At 35.7% G+C, this 15,634-nt stretch overlaps 4 protein-coding genes across 4 annotated transcripts in view; 2 read left to right on the top strand and 2 right to left on the bottom strand.

Annotated features, from left to right (window-relative positions):
• LOC123871075 (cytochrome P450 6B4-like) overlaps positions 1-2,322 on the top strand; it is a 20,215-nt gene extending 17,893 nt beyond the window's left edge. Inside the window, exons 3-4 of the mRNA XM_045914643.1 lie at positions 826-1,438; positions 1,966-2,322. Of these exons, the coding sequence (XP_045770599.1) occupies positions 826-1,438; positions 1,966-2,138 (786 nt within the window). The 3' untranslated portion in view covers positions 2,139-2,322. The remainder of the gene's footprint in view (positions 1-825; positions 1,439-1,965) is intronic.
• Positions 1-2,948, bottom strand: part of LOC123871078 (uncharacterized protein F58A4.6) — a 6,073-nt gene extending 3,125 nt beyond the window's left edge. The window contains exon 1 of the mRNA XM_045914647.1: positions 2,483-2,948. Within this exon, the coding sequence (XP_045770603.1) occupies positions 2,483-2,853 (371 nt within the window). The 5' untranslated portion in view covers positions 2,854-2,948. The remainder of the gene's footprint in view (positions 1-2,482) is intronic.
• Positions 1-13,891, top strand: part of LOC123871074 (cytochrome P450 6B2-like) — a 21,693-nt gene extending 7,802 nt beyond the window's left edge. The window contains exons 3-4 of the mRNA XM_045914642.1: positions 9,448-9,453; positions 13,831-13,891. The gene's annotated coding sequence lies outside the window, so the exon portion shown is untranslated. The remainder of the gene's footprint in view (positions 1-9,447; positions 9,454-13,830) is intronic.
• Positions 3,747-15,634, bottom strand: LOC123870976. The gene is made up of 4 exons (XM_045914493.1): positions 15,124-15,634; positions 12,082-12,346; positions 5,319-5,461; positions 3,747-4,812 (listed from the first exon to the last, which is right to left on the bottom strand). The coding sequence occupies exons 1-4, from the start codon at positions 15,475-15,477 to the stop codon at positions 3,793-3,795; spliced, it is 1,782 nt and encodes a 593-aa protein (XP_045770449.1). The 5' UTR covers positions 15,478-15,634; the 3' UTR covers positions 3,747-3,792.

The following is a 15,634-nucleotide window of genomic DNA, read 5'->3' as shown; positions in this document are numbered from 1 at the left end:
CTATCTCTGCTCCTGAAATGCTTAATTCAATATAAATTAGAGAAACATTCATCTCACGCTTAGTCAAAGATGGCAATATACTTAGTTTTCTCGTTTGTTATTGGCGTATATTATTTATCATATTATTTGTTCTTCAAAAACCGAAACTATTGGAAGAACAGAAATGTTCCTTTTGCAAAGCCATTGCCATTGTTCGGCAATTACAAAGACAGTATTCTGCTGAAAAAACACAGAAGCGAAGTTCTAAAAGAAATCTGTCAACAGTTTCCTGATGAACCTTACATCGGATCCTTTTATGGCACGACCCCTGCGCTCATTATTCAAGATTCTAATTTGTTGAAACTCGTTATGTCTAAGGAATTTCTCTATTTCAATGGTAGAGAAAATTCAGACCATAATCACAAAGAAATATTTACGAAAAATTTAGTAATGGCCCACGGCGACGAATGGAAAGTGCTTCGTATGAATTTAACACCACTTTTTTCCTCCATGAAATTAAAGAACATGTTCTACTTGATCAAGAATTCTTCCGATATATTGGAGAGCTTACTTGCCCAAGAAATAGAAGCAAGTCCGAAAATCGAAATCAGGAATTTGTTCTCAAAGTACACTATGGACTGTGTCACGGCTTGTGTTTTTGGACTGTGTGCTGAAACAATGAAAAAGGACAACCACAAGAATCCCTTCTCTACAATAGGTGAACAAATAAATAATGTGTCAGCTTACAGTGCCCTTAAACAAACCTGCCGATCGATGTGGCCAGGACTGTTTTATGCATTAGGATTCAAAATATTAGATGATGATGTTGGGACATTTTTCCATAATTTAATTTCTGGAGTATTTAAAAACCGCGAGGAAACCAAAACCTCAAAGAACGACTTCGTGGATCTCATTTTGGCTTGGAAAAGACACAATTGCATAACTGGAGATAGCTTGAGCCACACTGGTGACAAAAAAGTAGTAAGAATCAAGGTTAATGAGGAATTGCTAATAGCGCAATGTGAGATTTTGTTTGGTGCGGGATATGAAACAACAGCGGTGACCACGAGTTATCTTCTATATGAACTAGCGAAAAACAAGATTGTTCAGGACAAAGTGATAGCTGAGGTCGACGAATATTTCACTAAACACGAAAGAATTGAATATGAGTGTATAAATATGTTGAAATACACTGAATCATGTTTAGAAGAATGTCTTCGCCTGCATCCAATATTCGGGTTCTTAACCCGAGAAGTGATGCACGATTACTCTCTACCAACAGGTCTATGTGTGAATAAAGGCAATTGCATTCACATACCAGTGCTTCATATTCATCATAATCCTGACAATTTTCCAGAGCCAGAACTATTTCGTCCAGAACGATTCTTTGGGGAATTGAAGAAAAATATTAAGCCATACACTTATATGCCTTTTGGTGAAGGACCTAGAATATGTTTAGGTGATTTACAATTTTTCAATTTTTTCCTTGGATTGTATGGAATAGTTTTCATTAAATTGTTTTTGATAATAAGTTGGAAAATTCAAAAAAAACTCTTCAAATTGCTCATTTCTTGTAAATCAGTAGTTTTTATCCCCTAACTATCAGATATGTGCTTATTGTGGAAAGATTTGAAACTACTGAACAGTAATTCTTCGATCATTAAAAATCTACTTTATCCAGAAGTAACAGGCTATACTATACTTATGTGTATTATATAGCTATATCAAATTTCATGAGAGCAAACCAGATCAGCTAGTTGGTTATCAAGTCATATAAGAGCTAAAGACTTTAGGCTCAAAACTTAAAATTCAGAATATTGATCAAGCTATTACATGGGAGTCCTTGCCCTTTGGTTCCTCTCACTTTGCTATAAACAACAAGATACTTACTTAATAGAGTCATCAGAATTCAGTTCATCCCTAAACTATGGACTTGTTTAGGGTCAAATAAGTTGAAATTAAAGTAATATTTTAATTATTTTCCAGGTATGAGATTTGCCAAGTTGCCTATATATGCAGCAGTTTTGAAGGTATTCAAGAATTACAGAGTGGAACTTGCAGAAAACATGCAGCACAAAATATCTTACAATCCAAAATCTTTATTTGTTAGCCAGCCAATAGGTGGTATCTATGTAAAGTTTATTCCAAGAAAAGCTTGAAAATCATGTCCTGTGGGTTTTGCCTTTTTATTTTCTTTTCATCTCGCCTTATATAATTATTGCCTTAAATAAAAATGTTTTAATAATGAATGAGCAGTCTTTGTGTTTCCGTCATGTTTTGTTTTCAGTACCTACATACTGATTGTAACTGTATACAAAAGCTAAGTTTAAGTAGTTATATTGTAGATGCAAAACAAGAAGTCCAATCTGAACACAAGGTGTATGATTGTGCATTGGATAAAAAGTATTCAACAGGTCTTGTGTATTAAATCCTTAGTCTAAGACTTGCACACAAAGCCATTTTGCAATTACAGGGAACATTAGTCCAACGAATACTGACTTACCAGGCATAATCGATAACTTCTTTGTCCGGTGGTTCTAAAATTAATTTCAAAAACACTTTCTTGCTGTTCGGATAACCACACAACTTATACAAATATTTTAACACATTAGTCCTATATACATTAGAGTTTAAACACTCTTTCACGAACGGCTGTAGAAATAACGCATTTGTATACACCTTCAGGATCTTTCTGGATGATTCTTTTTCTTCATTTTTAGATCCATTCTGGTCTACCAAGCTACAGTCGCCCGTATCAGCTCTTACACCGATAGATTTGCAGCTATATTCGTCGGGCAAGGCTATACGATCTTCTGAAATGTAGCAAACAGTGTAAGGGCTTTTAAATAAACGAACTTTGGTAACTAATTGCATTACTAAAAGCAATATAATTCTCAATTACAATACAATTGCAAAAAATTAACAAAATTGAATGGAATGGAACTAAACTAAAGTCTAAAACAGATGAGAAACCATAGAATCTCAACGAAAGTAACGAAAGTAACTATCAAAATAATGTCAATGTCAACGTTAAATCAAGGTTTTTATATACTCTTTGGTTCCTTAATCTAAGGAAGAATGAACGCGTTTCATGCTTGCGGCCAATGTTTCTCCATTACGATTTTGGTTTTACTCTAGTTTCTGTTGGAATTCGCCCTAAACGACCCCAAGAAAATTACAAATTCAACTTTTATTTATTTTGTGCAGATGTACATACGATAAAGCCGCCATATTTCATTAATTTCAAATTATACATTGGGTGGATTCTAGCTGTAATGTCCGGCATTGCATTGCATTTGCAAATTGCAATGCGCAAACTAGTGATACCATACTCTTTGTGCAGAAAGGCAGACAAGCAAAATAAGATACGTCATACGCGAGACAATGAACGATTCATGAATGCGTAAGACAACAGACAGACGGACTATTAATTTTTATATGTAATATAAATTATGGGTATGTACCTACCCATCTATGAAAGATTCCTATCCAGTAGTATCCAGTTCAAAGCCAAAACGGCAGCCAGCGTTCGGTACATCACTATTGGGTTAGGGAATGGGCAGTTATAGAATAAAATGCTAAGCATTTACTTACACATGTTTTTGTTTATTGTTCTCTTATTACAACATTTTAAAAAGTTATGTTATTGAAAAAAAAAACAGGTACCTACATCTACTTATCTCAGATTTCAGAAGCATTAATATTGTAATACTTAAGATATGTTAGGTTTACACTAAACAGGGTTTTAATGCTTATAGCTAGTAATTGTGGTATGGCTCTTATCCATTTCTTGCACTGGGAGTTATCAAAATCCTATGTGCTATCAGCATAATATATTTCCTTGAACAACTTCTTTGTCAAGGCTACATCGTTTAAATTCTTCCAGCCATCAGTTTCCAATACTTGCGGATGACTTCTAATAAACTCAAACACTTTTTGCTGAATAGTTTCCAATTTGTACTTTTCCGACATTACAGCAATGTCTACTGCATTGGTTACGGAAAATTGCTGAGATATTGCATATTCAGTCTCCTTAAATAAGTTGTCTAGTTTAAATTTATTTGCCAATTCAATGAGCTGGCACCAATTGTGTTCTGAAATATCCTTCACAGATCCAGTGTAAATGTATTCAAGGAGTCGCTCCATGCCATCATCATTAATATCAAGGACTAAAGAATCAGAAGAAGAATCTTTCAATATATTTCTCAAAATCAAGCTGTGAGCTCCCAGCAGTATTTTGTGAACTTCAAACTTTTTTCCACTAGTTGATTCTAATACAAAATCAGTGTCCTCTTGTCTCTTGAACAGCTTTGACAAGTTGTGATTTCTTTTGATTCTCTGCAACGTTTCTTTATCCACAACACAGGCTGTATTAATTTTAATTTTGATTGGGATGCAAAGGGTATGTTTTTGTAAAAGTTTCAAATCTTCCTTTGAAAAGCAGAAAGACTTAACATGGTGGCTCTCATCTCTTTCACACGACTTATACGTTTTCCAACATAAAGTTTCAGGGAGAGTACAATAAGTTGATAAGCCATCATCATCTTCATATATCCTTATTTTTTTTATTGTACTTGTGTCACTAATGCCTATAGACACTGTTCCCTCGTTTCGGTAACAAGCAAATATGTTTAGGATATAATTACTTTGCGGGCATACAGATGTTGTGCAGTAGAACCATAGCTCTGATTTTATGTTCGCCTTTTGCTTGTATGTTCCTCCTATATCATAATGATCATTGTTGGTCAATTTCACAGCTAAATCAAAGATACATAGTCTCTGTGCTTGATCTGTGAAACATTCATTCAGCCCCGACACTGAGTCTGAACTAAACTGAAAATTAAAAATAGTTATTTGTTTTCTCTAAACAACTTTTAGAACACAAGTTTAAAGATCTATTAAAGGAATGCTCCTGAAAAAGGCATACTTATTGCACAATTAAAGATGTAATTAATGTTCCCGCAATCTACAAGATTGCATTTGCATTACATGGATATCGTAAATTGAAATTTGAAAAGAGCAACCGCCAAGTTTCATGCTGGTTCTTTTCAGTAGCAAGAGCATTCCAAACCAGTAGTAAGTTCATTTAACGATAAGCACTTGTAAAGTTTATTTGAATAAAAAAATGATTGCTTTATAACATACTCTTACAAGTCAAACTTCATTTTCTTCAAACCAATGTTATGCCAAAATGTACCAAGCCACATGGCTTGATACATTTTGGCATAACTGGGTACTTTCAACCAAATCAGTTAAGTCATTGTGGTGTGAATGAGTAACAAATATAACTTCACATATTATAATAACAGTAATATAGGATAGAAAAAATAAGTATGTACCTCAATTTGCTTGCTCAGTTTACCAAATTCAAGGCCTTCAGTATTGTCATTTCGTGAATATGTATCATCTCCGAGTAATCCAAACATAACTGGTACATTTTCCTCAAATTCTGGCTCGTCAAGCATTAACATTTTATAGTCAACTGAAAACAAACAAATTTATCCATGGGGACAGCCGGTTATATCTAGAGGAAAGTGTGGCCTAGGTTTTTTTTATTGTGATACAAGCTATCCCTGCGATTGCATGATGGTAAGTGATGATGCAGTCTAAGATGGAAGCGGGCTATCTTGGAAAGGCTCGTTGTAACAATGCATGCCAAAAGTAGTGATAGTCTAGTAGTTAAAACGTCAGCCTCCTAAAAGAGGTGATAGCCTGGTAACAAAGATTAGAATTCAGTCCTGGGCATGCACATAAACAACATACACATAAATAACAAAGGCACATAACTTTTAGCAGTTATGTGCCTTTCAAACAAGTAAATATTATGTGAAAGAAAACATTGTGATGAAGGCACGCCTGATAGTTCTCCATAATGTTCTCAAAGGTGTGTGAAGTCTGCTAATCCTCACTTGGACAGTGTGGCAGATCATGTCCTTCTCATTCTTAGAGATCCGTTCTCAGTAGTGGGCCGGCAATGGGTTGATCCAGATGATAATGACAATGCATGCGTGCAAAGCTAAGGAGAATAGTAGTAGTCCAATCTGAAGTTGTAGCACAGCAGTTTGCAGAAATCTGTTTTTGTACAATGCACAGTTATGTGTCTTTTTAGATTGGACTACTTTTTGGTGCGCAATACATATTATAGTAAACACGCGACATTTCTCCAGAATGTAAGGCTATTAAAGTTATAACCTGATGCTAAACAAAGAATTTTACAATATAATAAGTATTATGTTTAAACCATAGGTACTTTATCATAATTATTGCATAATTATTCAAAACTATGAGTAATAAGAGGGCGTTTAATCATCGATTTAAATGTCAGTACCTGTACATTTCAGGCAATAGCTAAAATCTGAGAAAAATTTTCAAGCTTACCCTAATACCACTGATGAGTTCAATCAAATAATTATCGGGTTCTCTAGTACAGTGAGTACGGTCTAATCGGTTTTAGCTGCTGCGAGAAGAATATCAATGAAGAACTACCAACTATTTTCTGGCCGGCGATTGTTATTTTTATGATTTTGCTTGGATCCAGTGTTGCCAGTGGCAGATAGTCAATTGTAACACGAGACATCTCAAAATGTAACATTTTCACGAGAAAAGTAACATTTCCTTATTTTTCGTGGAAAATAAAAGTAATAAGGTGCACAGGTTAATATGGCATTTTATTATACAAAAATTTAAACAGTTTTCTTGTCCCCAGTGTTGCCAGTGGCAGATAGTCAATTGTAACACGAGACATCTCAAAATGTAACATTTTCACGAGAAAAGTAACATTTCCTTATTTTTCGTGGAAAATAAAAGTAATAAGGTACACAGGTTAATATGGCACTTTATTATACAAAAATTTAAACAGTTTTCTTGTCCCATTAGTTAAGCTTAAAAAGAATCGTAATAATAATTGTTGATTGAATAAATTGACTGATAATCCTGAAAAAGAAAAACAAATCAATATGTAAAATAATAATATACCAACGGATTTAGAAATGTCTTTGAATAGCTATAACTTATTTTGTTAATCAATTTATAATAGTTACAAGTGTAAATTAAAAATTTATATCACCCCAACAAGTGAAGGTTACATTAGGTAACTAGAAAAGAGCTGATAACTTTCAAACGGCTGAACCGATTTTCTTTGATTATTATAGCTAAGAACACTCTCCATCAAGCCACCTTTCAAACAAAAAAACTAAATTAAAATCGGTTCATTAGTTTGAGAGCTACGATGCCATAGACAGATACACAGATACACACGTCAAACTTATAACACCCCTCTTTTTGGATCGGGGTTTAAAAAGATTAAAATCGTCTTATATCGGGCGATCTGGCAACACAGGACTGTTTGAGTTTGAAAGGCTACGCACTAGGTGGACTTTGTCTGTGTAGCGTTTGATGGCGCGCGTGTGGTGCTTTTTTGGAGCGTTTTTTTTTTTTTTGTTAAAAGTGGCTGGTTTTTGTGTTTCACTGGCGTTTTTGGTGCTAGAACCATCATGGAACTGACTGGGAAGCGCTCTAAAGGGGCGCCGTGTGTATGTCGGCGAGCACCGGCACAGATGAAGTCCTTACTTATATAGTTTCCCTAACTTTGAAAATATCTACAAACTTGACGTTGGCTAATCTTTGTAAAGCCAGACGAGAGAATAAAAAAAAACGCACTTGGTAGGTACGCAGTGAAGAAAATTACGCGGAAATTTCAAATTCGTTTTGTTAACTGAATAATACTAGGCCGGTAGGTACCTAACTACTTACCTTGGTCTCAGCAAAGAGATCGATAGATTCGATAGCAAAACTCAAATTTTAGCTTACGCCGGCCGGTATCTACTCAGCTCGCTCTCATTCCTGTAAAGAAAACCGAAGTTACCTAGTTACAACAATAACTAAGTAGTAAATAGCTACATGAACTTCTGGAAACTAATGTGACTTAATAATAAGATGACAGTCAATACAAAAATGAACTGCTTTCAGTTGCAAATACTATGACTTTGTTTTTGCATTACTGATTCCCTAGTTAGTTAACTAACTAAGTAAGTAGTTAACTAACTAGTTAACTACTTACTTATTTACTTAAAACTACACTGTATACAACATTTACTTACCAAGCAAGTAGTGTTAGCAACACATATACACAGTCGATAAGGATAACGAACAAACCAATCACTTTCGAATTTTGACGAAATAAAGATACAATTTTTTTTTGTACTTAGATACCTACAATATCACTACTCCGCCCGCCGCAACGAATAACTTTTTTTTTTCTTTAAATCTGGCTTTACTCTGATTAGCCAATGTCAAGTTTGGGATATTTTCAAGTTATTGAAATTATACAAGTATGGACTCCGTCTGCGCCGGCGCCCGCCGACATACGCGCGGCGCCCCTTTGGAGCGCTTCCCAGTCAGTTCCACCACCAAAAAACACCAACTAACACAAAAACCAGCCACTCTTAACAAAAAAAAACACTCCAAACAAGCACAGCACGCGCGCCAGCAAACGCCATCACAGACGAAGTCCACGAATAACTTTATTATCCAAAACAAAGTTGAGTCACAGATAAAAACAAACAAAACACTTTTTTAATCACAGAGTAATTACAAAACAAAGTGAACTTAGACCAATAACTTAGAGAAAGTGAAATAAACTAACAAAATGGGCCAATTACGACAAACGAAAACTGTTTTGGATGCGTTCCGTTTCACGATTATTTTTGGTTTGCTGGGAAAATTTGAATATTTTTATGAAGTCCTAAAAGTAACGTAAAGTAACATTTTGAGTCGTGTAACATGGAGGAAACATGAGGGGGTCAAAAGTAACGTAAAATGTTACAAAAGTAACATTCTGGCAACGCTGCTTGTCCCATTAGTTAAGCTTAAAAAGAATCGTAATAATAATTGTTGATTGAATAAATTGACTGCTGATCCTGAAAAAGAAAAACAAATCAATATGTAAAATAATAATATAACAACGGATTTAGAAATGTCTTTGAATAGCTATAACTTATTTTGTTAATCAATTTATAATACAAGTGTAAATTAAAAATTTATATCACCCTAACAAGTGAAGGTTACATTAACTAGAAAAGAGCTGATAACTTTCACACGGCTGAACCGATTTTCTTTGATTATAGCTAAGAACACTCTCCATCAAGCCACCTTTCAAACAAAAAAACTAAATTAAAATCGCTTCATTAGTTTGAGAGCTACGATGCCATACACAGATACACACGTCAAACTTATAACACCCCTCTTTTTGGATCGGGGGTTAAAAAGATTAAAATCGTCTTATATCGGGCGATCTGGCAACACAGGACTGTTTGAGAGGCTACGCACTAGGTGGACTTTGTCTGTGTAGCGTTTGATGGCGCGCGTGTGGTGCCTTTTTGGAGCGTTTTTTTTTTTTTTTGTTAAAAGTGGCTGGTTTTTGTGTTTCACTGGCGTTTTTGGTGCTAGAACCATGTTGGAACTAACTGAGAAGCGCTCTAAAGGGGCGCCGTGCGTATGTCGGCGAGCGCCGGCACAGACGAAGTCCTTACTTATATAGTTTCCCTAACTTGAAAATATCTACAAACTTGACATTGGCTAATCTTTGTAAAGCCAGACGAGAGAATAAAAAAAAACGCACTAGGTAGGTACGCAGTGAAGAAAATTACGCGGGAATTTCAAATTCGTTTTGTTAACTGAACAATACTAGGTAGGTACCTAACTACTTACCTTGGTCTCAGCAAAGAGATCGATAGATTCGATAGCAAAACTCAAATTTTAGGTTACGCCGGCCGGTATCTACTCAGCTCGCTCTCATTCCTGTAAAGAAAACCGAAGTTACCTACAACAATAACTAAGTAGTAAATAGCTAAATGAACTTCTGGAAACTAATGTGACTTAATAATAAGATGACAGTCAATACAAAAACAAACTGCTTTCAGTTGCAAATACTATGACTTTGTTTTTGCATTACTGATTCCTTAATTAGTTAACTACTTACTTATTTACTTAAAACTACATTGTATACAACATTTACTTACCAAGCAAGTAGTGTTAGCAACACATATACACAGTCGATAAGGATAACAAACAAACCAATCACTTTCGAATTTTGACGAAATAAAGATATAAATTTTTTTTGTACTTAGATACCTAACTACAATATCACTACCCCGCAACGAATAACTTTTTTTTTTCTCTCGTCTGGCTTTACACTGATTAGCCAATGTCAAGTTTGTAGTTATTTACAAGTTAGGAAAACTATAATTGTATAAGAATGGACTTCGTCTGTACCGGCGCCCGCCGACATACACGCGGCGCCCCTTTAGAGTGCTTCCCAGTCAGTTCCTTGGTCAGTTCCACCACCAATAAACACTAGCAGAACACAAAAACCGGCCTTTCTAACAAAAAAACACTCCAAAAAGTCACAACACGCGCGCCAGCAAACGCCACCACAGACGAAGTCCACGAATAACTATTAGCCAAAACCAAAGACCTTACACTTAAGGTCTTTGGCCAAAACAAAGTTGAGTCACAGAGAAAAACAAACAAAACACTTTTTTAATCACAGAGTAATTACAAAACAAAGTGAACTTAGACCAATAACTTAGAGAAAGTGAAATAAACTAACAAATGGGCCAATTACGACAAACGAAAACTGTTTTGGATGCGTTCCGTTTCACGATTATTTTTGGTTTGCTGGGAAAAATTTGAATATTTTTATGAAGTCCTAAAAGTAACGTAAAGTAACATTTTGAGTCGTGTAACATGGAGGAAACATGAGGGGGTCAAAAGTAACGTAAAATGTTACAAAAGTAACATTCTGGCAACGCTGCTTGGATCGGATCAAAATTATTCTAATCAAATCACAGTCAGGGTGTTCAAAGAGAATTGAGAAATGAGCACCGACCAGAAACAAAAGAGAATATAATATCACCGACCAGAATCACTTCTGATTGGTTGAAGTGCACTCACTATTGGCTACAATGCATTGTTGCAACAACCATGCGATAAATTCAGCCAATCATAACAATTGCGATTGTAAAAATGATTGATGACGTTTACTGACGTAAATATTTATTCTCTTTGGTTTCCTGGGTTGCCACAGAGACGTGCTACCTAAACAGCTAGCTGTTTAGGTAGCATGTCTCTGGGTTGCCAGTTCTTTCCGAATATTTTCCGGACAAAAAAAAAAAAACTGTGAATTTACTTTCCAGTATGCTTTCCAGTGTTTGTAAAACTTAAAAGCCCATAGAGATATACAAAATCCTCATAGAATGGCGCTGTTCATGCCTTTCCAAAGAAAATCATAGATTATATCTAATGGTTAAATCGAAATGCTCTATTAATGCGGCCAGACACTTGCGGCAAACAACATACAGCAAGTATCGGCAAATACCAGTTTTTACCCGACTACGGCACGGCAAAGCCAAAAGGAAGTGTTATTATTTTAGCAGTCTATGTAATATGTATGTAGGGTTGTATTTAATTCTATTTATATGTCCCGCTATAGCGCTTAAACTACTGAGCCTATTTTGATGAATGGGGTATCAATCGATTCGTTAATATGGCCCGGGTGACGCTACATACTTTACAAATAAAATCAGCCTGTCGGACGTTACATCCAAAAAAGTGGGGGTATCTAAAAACTTTTTCCTAGAAAAACAAACAATTTTACTATATCTATCGCTATCTATGTACAGTTCGAAGGTAATAGTTGGGTTTTAGCACTGTTTAACTTTATCTTGTCCATTTGCTTATTATTTAGCTTGCCGCCAAGCGGATCGAACGGCAAGCGCTCCCAAGCATTGGCAAGCATACGCAAACACCCATCCACACTGCTTGTTTGCTGTTTGTCACAAGCTGTGGAAAATCTTTACCTAACTTTCTGGGATAAAAAGTAGGTACCTACCTAGCCTGTCTTGAATACCTAATTATGCAAAAAATCATGTTGATCCGTTGTGACATGATGGAAGGACAAACCAATGAACCAATAAACAAACACATATTTATAATATTTTGGATGATTTTGGGTAGTCTAGATTTAGATAACAAAATTGACCCAAACAGTTTCCAATTAATGTATTTGTTCCTTTATTAGTTTAAACAAATGAGACAAATGTTATGAATTTTCTAAATGGATTTTTGTAGAATAATATTCTTTATCATCTTTCTCCGTCCATAGGTCTATATGCTGGATGATTAACTTCTTTAATTCCTGAATATTCTTCTCGTGATGCATAGACCTTAATTTGATGGCTACATAATTTCCAAATATCTGATATTCATCATTGTTAGAGTTTTTACAATCTTCATCATCCTTAAAACTCAAGTCCCCAGCTTCAGAATCTACGTATAAATATGTGGCATCTGGTTCCTTGCTTTCTGCCTAAAAAACAATTATTGATTATAATCATAAGTTTAGGTTAAGGTGAACTTCCCTAGTATTATATTATTGCTTTGCTAATTGCAATCATTGACTTCACTTCACTAATAGGTAAAGCAAGTACAGTAGAACTCCAATTATCCGAACTCCGACTATCCGAATCGCCGATTATCCGAATCACAAAAAATTGTCCAAAAAAAGTCTAAGTGCGCTATTATTCTTCCCCCCGCGAAGCCAGTGTTTGCGCGTCAAGTCTTGACTTGACTTGTCTTAACTTGCCGTTGTGCCTACACTGACTTCCCCCCGCGAGGTCGGTGTAGGCACGGCGGCAAGTTAAGACAAGTTCCGGCGCATTGCAGTCACGGCGCACCTGTCATTGTTTGTTTTGATTAGCCAGTGTGCTATTGACCTTGCTCCAGGACGCTACTCTTTCGCTACGGCTTACTTTTGTTTGTGCGTGTACAATACTGTATTGTTTTTATACCATGGCTTCGAAAAGAAAACGTGTTGTGCTATCGTTAGCGGACAAACTGAAAATTATAGAGCAACTCGATAAAGGTGTAACGGGTAAGAAGTTGTCTAAGATTTATGATGTTGGACAAGCAACAATTTCTGACATTAAAAACAGTAAGTCAACACTTTTAAACTTTGTTTCGGTGCTTGAAAATGAAGATGGAAGTTCCTCCAGGAAAACAATGAAGTCAGCAACCAACAAAAATTTGGAAGATGCCGTGTTTAAATGGTTTTTGCAGCAACGTTCTATGGGAAATCCGATTTCAGGTCCAATCCTTTGTGAAAAAGCCAAAATCTTAGCAGAAAAGCTTGGTTATTCATCTTTTAAGGCTAGTAACGGCTGGCTAAGGAATTTTAAATTCAGGCATGGTGTACGCGAGTTAGATTTGGCTGGTGAGAAGCTTTCAGCAGACTCTGCAGCTGCTGAAAATTTTATTGAAAAATTTAAAACTGCATCAGAACGCTATGATCCGGAGTTTGTTTATAATGCCGATGAAACTGGCCTTGTTTGGAAAGCATTACCAAAAACCACTTTGGCTTCTAAAAGGGAATCTAGTGCCCCTGGACATAAGGTCAGTAAAGAACGTGTTACAGTGCTTAACTGTGCCAACTCCACTGGAAATCATAAACTGCCACTTCTTTTGATAGGAAAGTCAAGAAATCCAAGAGCATTTAAAAACGTAAAAAAACTTCCACTCTTCTACAAAAGTCAACCCAAGGCCTGGATGACTGCAGCTTTGTTTACCGAATGGTATGATGAAGTGTTTATTCCTGAAGTGAAAAAGCACCAAAAATCGGTGGGAAAAGAAGGCAGTAAGGTGCTTTTAATTGTTGATAACGCACCCACTCATCCTACAGCAGAACTGTTGGAAAGAGAGAATGGGCAGTTTAAAACGACGTTTTTGCCTCCCAATGTTACAAGTTTGCTGCAACCCATGGACCAGTCTGTTATTGAAACAATGAAGCGCCATTACAGAAGGCAACTGCTGAGAAAACTGCTGATCGAAGGTGCTGAAGATGAAGAATTGGTTTTGGCAAATCATAGCAAAATAAATTTAAAGGACTGCTGTTACATGGTAGCGGAAGCTTGGAGTTTGGTTACGGCAGTGACGCTAAGACGTGCGTGGAATAAACTGAAAGGCCTACCGTCTGAGAAGAACAAAAAAAAAGAATCTGAAGAAAATGAGAAACAAGAATATGGAGAGGATGATGATGATGAAGATGCGTTGTCACTAGAGGAAATAAGAAAAATGATTGTAAAAATTCCTGGTTGTACAGAAGTAAGTGCTGAAGATGTAGGAGAGTGGATGGCTTGTGACACGTCTGACCCTGGTTTTCAAATTCTCAATGACGATGAAATTGTTGTAAGTGTGAGAGAAGATGTTGAAGTGGAAGAAGAACTTTCTGCTGATGTTGAAGTAGACGCTGGACCATCAGCTAGTGAAGCATTTGCCGGCCTCGAGACTGCTTTGAAGTGGATGGAGCGTCAGCCCGAGTGTGACCACTTGCAACTGCTTACCGTCAAGCGAATGCGTGACCTGGCTGCCCGAAAACGGTTGAAGACCGCAAAACAGCTTACATTAACGGAGATGTTTAAAAAACAATGATTTTTATTTCTAAACTTGTACATAAGTACATTTTATTTATATTTAAAACATGTGAAAATTTCATGTTTCTTTCATTTAATTCAATAAAAAAATAGTGCAATATCAAATTGTAGCTTTTATTCTCTCCAATGGCAATTTTTTTAAAAAAAATCCGATTATCCGAATATTTGATTATCCGAATGGGTCCCGGTCCCCATTAATTCGGATAATTGGAGTTCTACTGTAATTAACTTCTCACTGAAATGCGTACTGTATGCGGCCCATAGGATGTTACAACAATTCAACAATGAAATCATGAAACAAGTGAAATAATACCTATCTCCAGAAGTTATTTAATCTCATCTTTTAAGTCAGCTAAGGAAAACTAAAGTACATATTAATGTTATGTTGTTTATTAGTTTTCTTGCTAACTGTGTTACATAGATAGTGAAAGAGTCAGGTACTTGGGAGGATTATATCACATTGTAACTGTCTAAGTTTAGCCTTAGTTCTTAAACCATCAAAGTTAAGTTTAGCTCTATAGAAATCATGCTTGTACATTGCAACTAAATCACCCTTTGTACATGTATTCAGTCAAAAATAAAATGCTTGCCAACCATATTGAGCTAGAGCCTATTGGTGATCTAATTTCAATCAATAAGAGAAAATAAAAATACTTACTAAATACCCATTAATTGTACTACTATCATCTATATCGTCGTCTTCGTCCTCAATTCTTTGATCTGTATCAAATATAGGCTTTAAAGACTGAAACCATTTCCATCTACTTTCATAGTGTGTTGCAGGATTCTTCATTTTTTTATACTCCTTTTGCCATTGAGTTCGTAAAATAGTTATTTTTCTACCGATTTCTGCAACTGATGTATTGAATTCAACAGAAAAACTGTTTTCCATTTTTCGTTTTTTTGCTAGATTTCTATAATCTGCTGATTTTTTGTTCCACAATATTGGATTTTCTTTAAACAGCGCAATAAATCTCTTTGTTTCCTGGTTGGACCAGAACTTCTTTTCCATTGTAGGTAGGTTTTTATTTTATTTCATTTCAGGCAAGCTACCAAATTCAGATTTATTCTTCTTATTTTGCTAGACCTAAATTCAGGCTTATTTTCGAAAAGTAAAATAATTATGAAATTAAACTTGTTTGTTGATTTTTTGAGTTTAGACTATGACA

This window comes from Maniola jurtina, chromosome 13 (genome assembly GCF_905333055.1).
Source record: "Maniola jurtina chromosome 13, ilManJurt1.1, whole genome shotgun sequence".
Taxonomy (NCBI): domain Eukaryota; kingdom Metazoa; phylum Arthropoda; class Insecta; order Lepidoptera; family Nymphalidae; genus Maniola; species Maniola jurtina.
This window is presented reverse-complemented; position numbering and strand designations above follow the sequence as displayed.

Bases quoted from the DNA above. Each gene is read 5' to 3' on its own strand.
- LOC123870976 (XM_045914493.1), bottom strand. From the start codon at position 15,477: ATGGAAAAGAAGTTCTGGTCCAACCAGGAAACAAAGAGATTTATTGCG. The intron at 12,347-15,123 runs GTAAGTATTTTT...ATTGTTTTTTAG, and splicing joins GTACAATTAATGGGTATTTA to GCAGAAAGCAAGGAACCAGA. The intron at 4,813-5,318 runs GTACATACTTAT...TTTAATTTTCAG, and splicing joins AACTGAGCAAGCAAATTGAG to TTTAGTTCAGACTCAGTGTC.